A 12,791-nucleotide genomic window follows, 5' to 3' on the forward strand; every position below is an offset into this window, starting at 1 on the left:
TTTTTTTTTTTGTCGGTCATGGGTCTTGAGCTCTGGGCTTAGGCAATGTCCCTCAGCTCTTCAGCTCAAGGCAAGCGCTCTACCACTTGAGCCACAGCGCCACTTCCAGCTTTCTGAGTGGTTTATTGGAGATTAAGCGTTTCATGGACTTTCCTGCTTAGGCTGGCTTTGAACCCTGATCCTAAGATCTCAGCCTCCTGAGTAGCTAGGCTGACAGGCGTGAGCCACCAGCGCCCAGCTCCTAATCCACTTTTCAGATTGTCCCTAAATCTAAAAGTCTTCTTCGTCCAATCTTAATTGACACAGTGGCCACGATGTTAAGAAGCTCATCAAACCCGGAGCTCCACACAGAGGCAATGCCTCCAATCCAGCTGCATGCCCTCTGCCCATCCATCCGGGCTGCTGGACCCTCTTCTGAGGGGACCGCAGCAGCGCCATTCCACAGCCCTCCTCTCTGCAGCTGCCTGGATTTCTTTTCTTTTTTCTTTTCCTTTTGTCGGCTTGTACTCAGGGCCTGGGCACTGTCCCTGAGCTCTTTTGCTCAAGGCTATCGCTCTACCACTTGAGCCACAGCCAATTTTTGAGTGGTTCATTGGAGATAAGTCTCTCACAGGGACTTTTCTGCCTGGGTAGGCCTTGAACCGTGATCCTCAGATCTCAGGCTCCTGAGTAGCTAGGAGGACAGGCCTGAGCCACCAGCACCAGGCCAGTATTTCTCTGCCCTTCAAGTTGTGTCTTTTTCCTTCTTTATGTTCTTTCTCCCACTCGGTCAGTCTACCACCGAGCTCCCCACATAGCTAGGATAAATGGCAGGGAGGCAAGCACATCTTTCTCCCAGCCTCTAAGTCCTGCTTAGCTGAGCAACAGCCCTTCAGTCCTCCATATCACAGTTTCCCCCCATGTTTTCATCTCTGGCTGGGTGGGAGAGCAGCCCCTGGGCAGCCAGAATTGGGTGGAATGAAGCCCAGTGAGGAAGCAGATTAATCTCCCCCCACAGACAGGTTCTAGAACTTACTGCAGGTCAGCCTCCGGGTCTGGGTAAGGCCTGTATTTCTTATCTTTCTAAAACCTGCACAAGAACTCTTGGGTGGGAAATCCTCTTCTATCTATGTTATTCTCTCTCCTGTGTGGCCCTGGCAGGGACAGAAAACTGTACTGTTTTCTTTGTTCCCAACTCTGTAGACCTGTTAGTGTCTGCCGTAATCCATTCAGGATTTGGGTTTTTTTCTTTTGTTTGTTTTTGTCTTCCGACACAAGATCTCCCGGTTGTAGCCTAGACTGGGCTCAAATGCTCATTCTTGGACTGAGCTGTTCATTTCCCTAAATGAATCCCGGCGCCCAAAACATTTGTTTTTCTTTCAAAGAGAAGCTTAAAGACTGTACAAATAGCCAGGAGAATGTGGCTCATGCCTGTAATCCCAGATATTCAAGAAGCTGAAATATGAGGATTGAAATTCACAACCAGCCCAGGCAGGAAACTCTGAGGCTCAAAAAAAAAAAAAAAAAGCCAGAAGTGGAGCTTCGGCTTAAGAGGTAGAGCGCCACCCTTGAGTGAAAAAGGTAAGGGACAGGGCCCGGAACCTGAATTTAAGACTGACAGCTGACAAAAAAGAAGAAAAAGGAGAAGAAAAAGCAGAACTTTGGGTGACAAATCACTATACCAGCACCCCAGGCCGCCAGGAACTCTTGATCTTGTCTTATTCTTGTTTTGTTTGTTGGGGGCTCAGAGTGGCTTTACCACATTTGAAATAACCATCCATTCATTTCACAAGGGGGGGGTTCCATTATGATGCATCCTTTATACACAGCACACATGAGACTCACCAGCCTCTCCCTTAAAACCAATCTCAACAGCAGGGCGCCGGTAGCTCATGCCTATCACCTAGCTACTCAGGAGGCTGAAATCTGAGGATCACGGCTGGAAGCCAGCCCAGGCAGAAAACTCTATGAGACTCTTCTTAACCAATTTAGCACCCCCCCCCAAAAAAAAAGCCAGAAGTGGGTCTATGTCTCAAGTGGTAGAGTACCCTTGAGTGACAAAGTTCCAGGCCAGTACCCAGGCTGAGTTTAAGCCACACGACCACCACCAACAAAAAATTTTCAACAAACTTCATTGCTCCATTTTTTACACCTGGACATATTTGGGTCATATTCACCCTCTTCTTCTTTTTGTTTGCCCCTGAGTGCCGGGATTCTAGGCATGTGCTACCATATCCAGCTTAACTCTACGGTGTTATGTTTTGAGATGAAGGTCGATGTTGTCCAAGCCCGTCTTGGGGTCTCAGACTCACTTGATCCCCCAGCTCCAGCCGTCCCAGGTAGCTGGGACTATGGCTTTCCCCTACCACTCCCAGCTCCCTTTGGAGCTATACATGGATTGGTGTCCCCAACCCCCACCCATCAGCCTGGATGGCAAAGTCATCAGGTACGGGATGGGACTCAGGGACTCTACCTCTCCTCCAAAATCCAATTCCCGGAAAGAGACAGCGGTGGCTGGAGGGCAGGGAGGGGGGTGTGTCCAGCCCTCCTCCACTCAGGGTGAGCAGCCCGAGCAGCCCTGGGTGTATAAAAGACGGACAGAAGCCGCAGTTAGGTCCTTTCCGCCTGCCCTGGAGGACGACCTAAGGATCCTAGGTGAGTCTTTGCCTCCTTCTACCCCTTGGCCTCTCCTTGGATTTGCTTTTCCCTTTTCTCAGCTCTCCAATACTCCCCCAGAGAGGCGCGCACCAGGCCCTCTTGTTATCTGAGCTCTTGCCCTTTGAGCCTGGCTTAGCTGAGCTACACCCCCTACCCACGTGCTTTGTCTGCCCCAGCCACAGGTCCACGAGGTCAGCTTCCCGCATCAGGACAACACCCAGCCCGGCCCGAAGTCTGGTATCAGAGTGTGTTTTATTTTGTGGGTGAGTATGTTCAAATCCCGGGGCTTGAACTCAGGTCCTGAGCACCGAAGGCTGGGGCTCTACCACTTGAGCCACAGCTCCACATAGCAGCTCTTTGGTGCCTCGCCCATGCTTTCCTGCGCAGGCTGGCTTTGAACTGCAGTCCTCAGATATCAGTCTCCTGAGTAGCTGGGATTTTACAGGCATGATACAGAGAGCTGGGAGGGGTAGACCCTCTTGGCGCTCACGTTACTGCCCCTGCTCCTCCGTGAAGATGAAGTCTGGTGTCTCGGCCCGGCGACCCATCAACGGCTGTCAGTCGGGGACTCTCAACTTTGGGGGCACTTTCTCCTGGTCCATCCAGAAAGTGCTGCCATAGTTGAATGTCTTCGGCTGGACACAGACCTGCGGGCGTGCAGGCAGAGGGCTGCATTTAGGGGTAACCGAGGCCACATAGAGGCTGGGAGGGTCTACAACCCCCCCCTTTCCACAGGAGTCACAGGTGAGTATATTTGTGTTTGTGCTCACTGGTTCAGCCATGATGGCCTCCCGCTAATCCTCACAGCCTACTGCCGGGATGACAGGCGGCCAGAGTGCCTGGCCATCTTAGTCATTTGTGTTATGCCCTAATCTTATCAGTTTTAGTGTATTTACTTTATTTGGTGCTTTTCTACCAGAAGAAAGGCCAGGCTGAGGGCTTCAAACAATCTAATCTGAGCTCTGTTCCCTGTTTAAGGCCGTATGCCTGGGTCTCCCAGCCTTTGGGATTACCCCCTCAGGACTTCTGCGTGGGATCAAGGTTAACTCTGAGTGTGATTTCAAGCTGGGGGGTGCTTTGTGAATCTGGAAAGCACCCTAAAGCTTGGGCCTCACAACCCGAGTCCAATCATCAAAGACATTCCTTGACAACCATCGTGCTGTTGACTGGAAACTTCTAGAAGAGCGGTTCCCGCACGTCCTTTCCCCCCCCCCCTTCTCACTGTGGGCCCCTCAAGTGGGAAGTGCTTTCTGTTGTAGGAATGGAGGAAGTGCTTCCTTTTTGAGGGTCGCCCGTGAGAAAAAGCAGCTATTTCTTCCCCTGATGGGGCCCCTGGAGCCTGGTGTAGTGGGAAAGTGCAGGTCTGGCGGGCAGGCTGGCCTGGTGTACTCCATGTTGGTTTGCGGGAGGAGCTGGACTGAGATTACAGTTCCCCTACCTAAGCGCTCATTTCTTACTCATGTCATTGTTCTGTAATAAAATCATGTGGATTCCTCATTCAGCCTGCTTTTCAGTGTCTTTCTGGTATCTGGGTAAGGAGCCGGTACAAAATGGAGGAGCCCTCTCTAAAATGGTACTGGGAAAAGTAACCAGGAGCACATGATTAAATATGACAAGAGGAACTCGGGCCCTCACTGTGTTTGGGGGGGGGTTGGTCACAATATTTAGTATTACATTAAGTATAGGATTAGGGGGGGCATGAGGGTGCTAGGCTTGCCTAGTGGCCCGTAGGTGAATTGAGTTTAAACAAGGATGAGCACTGGCCAGGCCCCTTCACATAACCAGTCTCCTTCAGTCAAAACTGAGGAAGGGGCTGGGAAGGTGGCTCAGGCATTGGGTGTTCACCTAACATGTGTGAAGCCCTGGGTTCCATTCCTCAGTACCACATCAATAGCGGAGAAAAGGTGCTGTGGCTGAAGTGGTTAAGGGCCCAGGCCCTGAGTTCAAGTCCCAGGACTGGGGTTGGAGTGTGGGAAGCTGCCAGGAATTCCCAAGTGCCTGTGTGTACTGGCTGTGACCAGTGGTGGTGGTGTGTGGAGGGGTGGGCACAGGGCCTCACTAGCCAGGCCAACTGACACACAGGGCTAATTCCCATGAGCTGCACCCCTAGGTAACTTTCAAACCTGGTTTGGTTATGGAGGAACTAGCCATCTTGCCCCCCGCCTGGTCCTGCCCAGGGGAAGGGCCCCGCCCCCCTAGTGACCACCAGCCAACCCGTTGGGTCTGTATCGATTCAAACAGACCAATCACCATTTGACAAGTTGCCCAAAGGAGACATGGGGTGGGACCACGCAGGGGACAGCGACTTCCGGTCCGCGGCCCGCATCTGGAGTGGGGGCGCCTGGTTCCCGCCTTGGGGCCCGTCTCAGGCCACGTGTTTCCAGACACAGGGTGGCCGCCCAGCAGGCCTCAGGCCCCAAGTCCCAAGCCCAACGCCTCCAGGACGCAGCACCTTGCCCCTGCTGGCTTTGGACACCGTCCGGCCTGGAGACCCTGGGCAGCTTGGGGCTGTTGGGGCGCCTGGTGCCGAGTGGGGCGGGGCCAGGCCCCACCCGGCCCTGGTGCTCTGACTCTGTCCACATGGAAGCTCAGAGAGGTCCTAGTGGCCAGGAGTTGGGGGCGCCGCTCTCTGGGACCCCATCCATCTCTGCTTACCCAGCAGCCGCTCCCCACCCCGGCCTGCAGGGGAGACGCAGAGCGTCCAGAACCAAGCCGAAGGTTCAAAGCCGGGCTGGATCTTACCCATTGCCTGACACGGCCCCTCGCCCTTGGGGCCCGAGTTCAGGGCCTGGTCGCTGTCTTTGAGCTCTTTTGCCCAAGGCTGGCGCTCTACTACCGTTTGAGCCACAGCTCCACTTCCAGAGTCTCACTGCCTGGTCTGGCTTTGAACTGCGATCCTCAGATCTCAGCAGCAAAGATGACGGGAATGGGTACAGGCCCCCGGGGCCTCCTTGTTCTTTGTGTCTCCTTACCTCTCAGCTTCCTTTGTCTTACAAAATGGGTCCATAAAGCACTGAGGGCTTTTGGGTAAATACTTGGGGTTGCATCATGGTGCTCCCAGCCCAGGTGGTCATGTACCCCCCCCTTCCGCCTCCCCATGGCTGGAGGACACTGGCCCGCCAGGGAGGAAGAGGACAGAAATTTAGAAAATGCTGTGGTTTATGTGTTGGCTTCTTTTCTCCCTTCAGGAATTTCCACGAAGTAAAATACCGGATCCCAGATTTCCAAGTTTGTTTGCTGTGTCTCCATTTTTTGTTTGTTTGTTTTATGCAGACCAAGTGAGCCTGACTCTCATAGCCTTTCCTTCTCTGGGCTGGCTTTGAACCACAATCCCCAGAGCTCAGGCCCCCAAGTAGCTGGGGTGACAGGCATGAACCACAGGTCCCCAGCTGCATCAATGACTTTTAAACTTACTTGTCCACTAAACTCTTCAGTAGAGCTGGGGGCTGTGGCTCATGCCTATCATCTTACCTACTCAGGAGGCAAGATCTGAGGATCACAGTTTGAAGCCAGCCTGGGCAGGAAAGTGCATGAAACTTTTATCTCCAATTAACCACCAGAAAACTGAAAGTGGACATGTAGTTCAAAGTGGCAGAGTGCTTGCTTTGAGCAAACAAACTCAGGGACAGTGCCCAGGCCCTGAGTTCAAGCCCTACACCTGACAAAAACAAAAAGACCAAAAACTGGTATATATTTTTTTTAATTATCTTTAAGTAGCAGCTGGTGTGCTCAGGGACCACACCAGTAATCCTAGCTACTCTGGAGGCTGAAATCAAAAGTGGAGCTGCAGTTCAAGAAGTGGGAGAATGCCAGGCTTGCACACAAAGAGGCTTAAGGCCAGTGCCTAAGCCCTGAGTTCAAGCCCCATGACTGATTTTTTTAAAAAGTTACCTTAAAGTAGGTGTGTGTAATTAGCACATCAGTGTGTGTCTTCTGTGTTTTCTTAGAGCATGCTTGCACACGTGCACACACACACACATAGACTCTCACTTACTTGGCCTGGGCTAGGAACTATAAGGAGGCAGTGTAGGTGAATCTGCAGTCTCACAGGAAGTAACCCCCACCCGAACACCTGGGTGCTGATCAGGCTTGTAACATGAGGCCAGGGGCTTGGGGACTGGAGTCTTAGGAATGAGTGAGTCACAAACAACCCAACCTCGTGGCAATCCTCCTCCAGCTTCCCCCTCGGGTTCTTCCCCAAGACCAGAACTCATCATTCCACAAATTTTGCAGCCTGGCCTGGAGCCCTGGAGCCCTGACTCACACCTTGTCCTCAAGGACCTGGGGTGCATAGGGGCGGGGCAGTGGGCGCTGACTCAGCCACAGCAATCTGGGGCATGGATCGGTTACAGTAAACCATAAATTGAACCTAGGGCTTGGTACATTGGCTCCCGCCTGTTATCCCAACTACTTATTAGGCCCAGCTCAGAGGATCAATGTTCGAAGCCAGCCCAGGCAACAAAGTCTGTGAGACTCTCATCTCCAGTGAACCACAGGAAAACCAGAAGTGGCACTGTGGCTCAAGTGGTAGAGTGCTCACCTTGAGTGAAAAAGCTAAAGTACAGCTTCCTCCCCATCAAAAAAAATCAAATTTCACCAAGGTAGGGGCCTGTGCTGGCCTGCGAAATACTAAACAGACGTGACCATGTCCCCATGTTAATCGCTGCGTCTCTAAGACGCCAGACAGGACTTGGGGGCCCCTCTGCTCTGTGTGTGTGTGTGTGTGTGTGTGTGTGTGTGTGTGTGTGTGTGTGTGTGTGTGTGTGTGCTGCAAGCTCCCAGTGTCCTTCTAGAGCTTTCTGTCTGTACTGGGTCCTGCAGAGGCTTGGCCTCTTGTGCACAAGCACATGACAGGCAGCTTTTTTTTTGGGGGGGGGTTCTGGTTATGGGGCCTGAACTCTGGGCCTGGGCGCTGTCCCTCAGCTCTTCAGCTCAAGGCTAGCATGCTACTACTTGAGCCACAGTACCACTTCCAGCTTTTTTTTCCTGCTTATGTGGTGCTGAGGAAACGAACCCAGGGCCTCATGCATGCAAGGCAAGCACTCTACCACTGAGCCACCTTCCCAGCTCACCAGCAGCTTTTTATGGATATTTTTTTCTTTTTTGCATTAGGGTCTCTGTAGTTAGCCAGGCTGACCTAGAACTTGGAAGACCTGTACCCTTTCAGTTCCTGGAATCTCAGGTGTGACCACCAAACACAACTCTTTGAATTAATTAATTTATTTATTATCAGTTGCAAGGCTTGAACTCCAGGCCAGGGCCCCATCCCTGAACTTCTTAATGCACCACTTCTGCCTTTTTCAGAGTAGTTTATTGGAGATTAGAGTCTCCAGCACTTTCCCACCCAGGCTGGCTTTGAACCAACATCCTCAAATCTCAGTCTCCAGAGTAGCCAGGATTACAGAAAAGAGCCACAGGCGCTGGGCTGACTCAAGTTATTTTAATGTGACAACATTTAAACACCAGGAAGAATCCTGGAGAAATCTTATCTGAGCTTCCTGAGGTCTGACAATGGGGACGGTCCCCTTCCCCCCCCACCCTTCCCCCACCCCTCCCCCCAGGGTGACCTTGAGCTGGGCCCGGCAATTTACATCTGAAAAGCCCGTTCCCCTGGCGGCGGCCGAGCTCCTGCTGGGGACCCGCTTCCTTCCCTCACTCCACTCCCCAAAAACAAACTCCCACCTCAAAAAAGAAAGAAATTAGGGCTGCCCCAGCTGGGAGAAAAAATGAAATGGACCCTTGGGCAGGATGGCAGAAGCTGGAGACGGTGGCGCCGAAGGGAGCCTGCCGAGCTCCTCACACCAAGTGAGGCCGATTCTCCCCCATCTCCAGGCTGCGACTCACACGCCTGCAATCCCAGCAAAGGAGAAACAAAAAGACACCCAGGGCGCTGGAGGGAAGCCAGCGAGCCCAGGCCCTGTGTTCAAAACCTTGGGGAAAGGAGAGAGACAGATTCCTAAAGAATTTTATTGTAGCTATGGCAGTGTTTGGGAGGAGAGGGAGGAGAGAAAGAACCCATCTGATGAATAATACTGAAATGCAGAGTTGTTCATGCCTGTAATCCCAGCTACTCATGAAGGTGAGACCTAAGGATCAGGGTTAGAAATCAATGCAGGCAGCAAAGTCCGTGAGACTCACCACCCAAACCCCCAAAATGGAGCTGTTGGCATGTGTGCATGTGTGTGTGTGCACACACACACACATGCCCTGTACCTTCCTGCCAACAATGTCTGTCTCTCCTACCATCTCTGTGTATGAATACCATTGTAACTCACACACAGATTAATTACATAGGGGAAAATGGTGGGGGGGTTTTCTGAGTTACTGGGATTTGAACTTGCGGGCAGCACCCAGCAGTGCCCCTGAGCCTCTCCTGCAGCTCTGACATGGTCTTCGGTTTGTTTTTGGACACCGCGTCTCTCGCGGTAGCATTGGCAGGCCGGGATCTCAGAGCCCAGCCGCTTCGGTCTCTCCTCCAGGCAGGCCAGCCCCCTTCTATCTATTTATTTTATTGTGATTGTGTTGATCCCGGGCCTCTCCCTTGTTTTCTTGTCTTTGTTTTTTGTTTTTCACTCAAGGCTAGCACTCTACCACTTGAACCACAGCTTCACTTCTAGCTTCTTGCTGGTTTATTGGAGATAAAGTCTCACAGACTTCCCTGCCTGGGCTAGCTTGGAAGCTTGAGCCTCAGATCTCAGCCCAGAATGGTTGGGATGATGGGGTGATCTTATTCCTGTTCCCTTTAACCAGGCAAGAAAAATCTCAGGAGGGCCTGGAGGTCACTGTGTCCCTGGGGCTGCGGGCAACTCCTACCCCTGCCGGCTGGCCTTCGGTATGTCCGGGAAAATGGCCACGCCTATGCCTCCATTTTCTGGCCCAAAGGATGGCTTCTCCCCACAGGGGTGATGGGAGAACAACTCTGCCAGGAGCGAGGGGAGGTTTCCAGAACTCTGCGGAGTTTTTTCTGTTGGTGTTGGGACTTGAACTCAGGGCCTGGGTACTGTCCTAAGCGCTTTCACTCTAGGCAAGAGCTCTACCACTTTGAGCCACAGCTCCACTTCTGGTTTTCTGGTGGGGATAACTCTCTCCAGGACTTGCCTACCCATGCTGGCTTTGAACCATGATCCTCAGGTTTCAGCCTCCGTGCTGGACCTGGGCAGCTCTTTCCAGAGAAACCGTAGCTAGTATTTTTGACCCAGCAGGCCGCTGGGGCTGGGGAATGGGTACTGTGCGCACGTGAGTCTGAGCTCACACTGATTTCCATCACAATAACAACTGCAAACCGGAGCAGCCCGGTTCAGCAGGAAGAAAATTCCGGCTTCCGGAGCAATTAACGCCAGAGCCCCATCCCAGCCCACCTTGATGTCCTCAGTCGTCTGGAATTTCCAATTACTTCACTCGGTATTCAAAAAAAAAAAAAAACACCCAAAACCTCACCCCCCCCCGCAAAGCAAAGGCAAGAAAGGAAGGCTTCACGTGGGAATGTGCTTTAGAAAATGTGTTTGTCATTTAGCACAGCGTACACGCGTGCCATCCACGGGCAATTGTGCCACCCTGACCATCTGCCGGCCAGCTTTCTTGGGCTGTGACCTAGGAGCAGCTAGGAGAAATGTGGAATGTGAGTGAGGAGGTGTACAGTATTTTAACAATGGCAGGGAAGCCGGAGAGCACATGAGGCATGCTGTTGGAAAACTCAAAAAGTCAACTTCAAGCCAATATTGGAGATATTCATGTCACTACTTCTTGTAAGATGATGGAACTGAGTCATTTTAGGGGAAAATGAGGCAGGATCAATGAGGGGAAATGAGGTTTGATGAAGGCAACCTCAAGGCAGATTGTGCCTTGAGGGATAAGTGGTTTACTCCTGTAATCTCAGGGAAAGGAAAGCTCTGAGACTCTCAACTCTCTCATGAACCGCCAAAAAAAGCCAAGAGTGGAGCCTGTGGCTTAAGCTGTAGAGCCTCAGCTTTGAGCAGAAAAGCTCAAGAGATAGTGCCAGGCCTTGAGTTCAAGCCCTAGAACTCACACACACCTAATCAATAATAAAAGAAATAAAAATTATGGAGTGGTAATACTCAGCTCTAATCTTGCTTACATCTCTAGAATAACTAAGTCAGCTGGCCCCAGCTGCTGGGATGGGGGGGGGGGAGGTGGCGGCGCTCCAGTCACCTCGTGGCAGAGCAGAGCCGCGCTGGAGCAGAGGGGAGGGGAGCTGAGGAGAAACTAAAATGTCCTCCAGCAACCTTAACCCAAGCGAGACTCTGTCTTTTAATTCTGCTCATTTTGGGGTGCTTCCAGTCATTACGGTTTTATCCCGACTTCGGGAGTCCAAGGGCCACAGTCCTTAGGAGAGTCGGGGTGCTCTGGAGATTTACCTGCTCTGTAGACAACCATTTCCCAGAGCCTGGGACTACAAGGGGAGAGAAGGTCAGACATGGTTTCCAGGCTTCACGTGGCCTGGGAAGACATTCTGCATGACAAAATGAGGCTGAGGTTGGTTGGCCTCTAACTCCAGATCCCCTCTTTTCAGCCTCCCAAGTGCCATCTGCCCTGGTCTCTTCACACGTGGAGGAAGAGACCTGAGCAGCATCTGTTTCCTGCACTGCTAGGGGGAGAGGGAACCCCGCCATTTGCCAGCATCCCAGAGGGCCCACACAATGTCCTTTCTTTCTTTCTTTCTTTCTTTCTTTTTGTGCTGGTACATAGGGGGTTTGAACTCATAGGCTGTGAGCTAGCTGTCCCTTCAGTTTCCCTCAAGGCTTGCACCACAGCTCCGCTTCTGGCTTTGTGGCGGTTCCCTGGAGATAAAGAGGGGACTCACGGATTTGCCTGCCCCTGCTGGCGGGGAGCCGCCATGTTTGAAACCTCAGCCTCTTGAGTAGCTGGGATTATAGGCAGAAGCCGCAGGGGCCCAGTCCTAGGGGCCCCGGTCTGGACTGCCTATTCAGACGCCCAACTCAGACGGACTTCCTTAGATTTCCCTTCAACATCTCAGTTTTCACTCCTTTTCCGGCCTCAGATTCTTCTCTTTTCAGGTGTGTGTGATTTTCGTTATGAGGTTTTTCTTTTTAATTTTCTAATTGGTTGCATTCCTAAGTAAACCCCATAAGTTGTGGAACTAATCCCTCCGGGGTCCCGAACTGCAGATTTCAGAGTATTTCTGAGGAGGAGGTGGTTAAAGAAATAAGCTTGTAACTGGGAAATAAATAAATGTTGTAGTTAATGGGTGGGGGAGGAGGTTTTTTTTTTTTTAAATCTCTTCAAGGTGATCTGGCAGCAGGTTCAGGTGATGTGGGGCGGGGCGGGCCTTGGGGCGGGACCGGGGGGTGGGGGGTGTGGCCTGCAGCCCTCCCAGCCCCCCAGGCCTGGACCCTGGGCCTATATAAAGGCGGGCGCCCGAAGCCTGCTGCAGCTCTCGGTCTGCGCTTCCTGACTTCAAGTCGTGAGTATGCCCCGCGATCGCCCTGCTTTTCTCCCTTTCCTGCCTCTGCTTGGTTTTTCTCCCCTGGTGGGTCGATGCTTTCCTTCCCTTTACCCCCAAGTCTCTCGCCTCTGGCTTTCCATGCCTCACTGGCCAGAACTCTGCCACTACCCACCGGTCCTCCTGCTTCTGCCTCCCACCTTGGGCCCTAGGAGTTCCCCACGTGGCTGAAGTCCCTGGGCCTTGCATCTTGACAATGTGTTTATCTTCCAGGTAGAAGATCGGAGTTGGCGTCCTCCAACCTACCGTGGACTCTCCCGACCTGTGGCACTCAAACTGTGGGGGCACTTTTTTCTCTCCGGTAATAAAAAAAAGTGCCGCTACTTTTTGAGTGCCACCGATCTGGGCAAGTGCGACGCGACCACGTGCACGGCGTCTGGTTAGAATCTGGACGGGGCCGACAATCTGGTAACCTGGGCCCCCCTTGTGGACGGGATCCCCCGCCCTGCCACTGCCCCTTGGGACACTCAAATGTGGCAGCGCTCTTCTGTAATCAAGGTAGAAAGTGCTACGACATTTGAGGGTCGCCGGTGGGTTCCGAGCTGCAGCCAGGAAAAAGGTGGTCCAAGCCGGCCACGCGGGGCCCTGCGGGCTCGGGGTTGGGTGCGGTCACAGCTTGGGGTGCCTTGGTCTGAATGAGCTTCAGGCTGCCGTCCTGTGGGCTGCACTTGGG

The 12,791-nt window shown here is 52.6% G+C and overlaps 1 protein-coding gene across 1 annotated transcript in view; it reads left to right on the forward strand.

Annotated features, from left to right (window-relative positions):
- Dprx (divergent-paired related homeobox) overlaps window positions 1-12,502 on the forward strand; it is a 15,702-nt gene extending 3,200 nt beyond the window's left edge. The window contains exons 3-4 of the mRNA XM_013027635.1: window positions 9,388-9,469; window positions 12,332-12,502. Of these exons, the coding sequence (XP_012883089.1) occupies window positions 9,388-9,469; window positions 12,332-12,502 (253 nt within the window). The remainder of the gene's footprint in view (window positions 1-9,387; window positions 9,470-12,331) is intronic.
- The last annotated feature ends 289 nt before the right edge of the window (window positions 12,503-12,791 follow it).

This window comes from Dipodomys ordii, unplaced genomic scaffold (genome assembly GCF_000151885.1).
Source record: "Dipodomys ordii isolate 6190 unplaced genomic scaffold, Dord_2.0 Scaffold105, whole genome shotgun sequence".
Taxonomy (NCBI): domain Eukaryota; kingdom Metazoa; phylum Chordata; class Mammalia; order Rodentia; family Heteromyidae; genus Dipodomys; species Dipodomys ordii.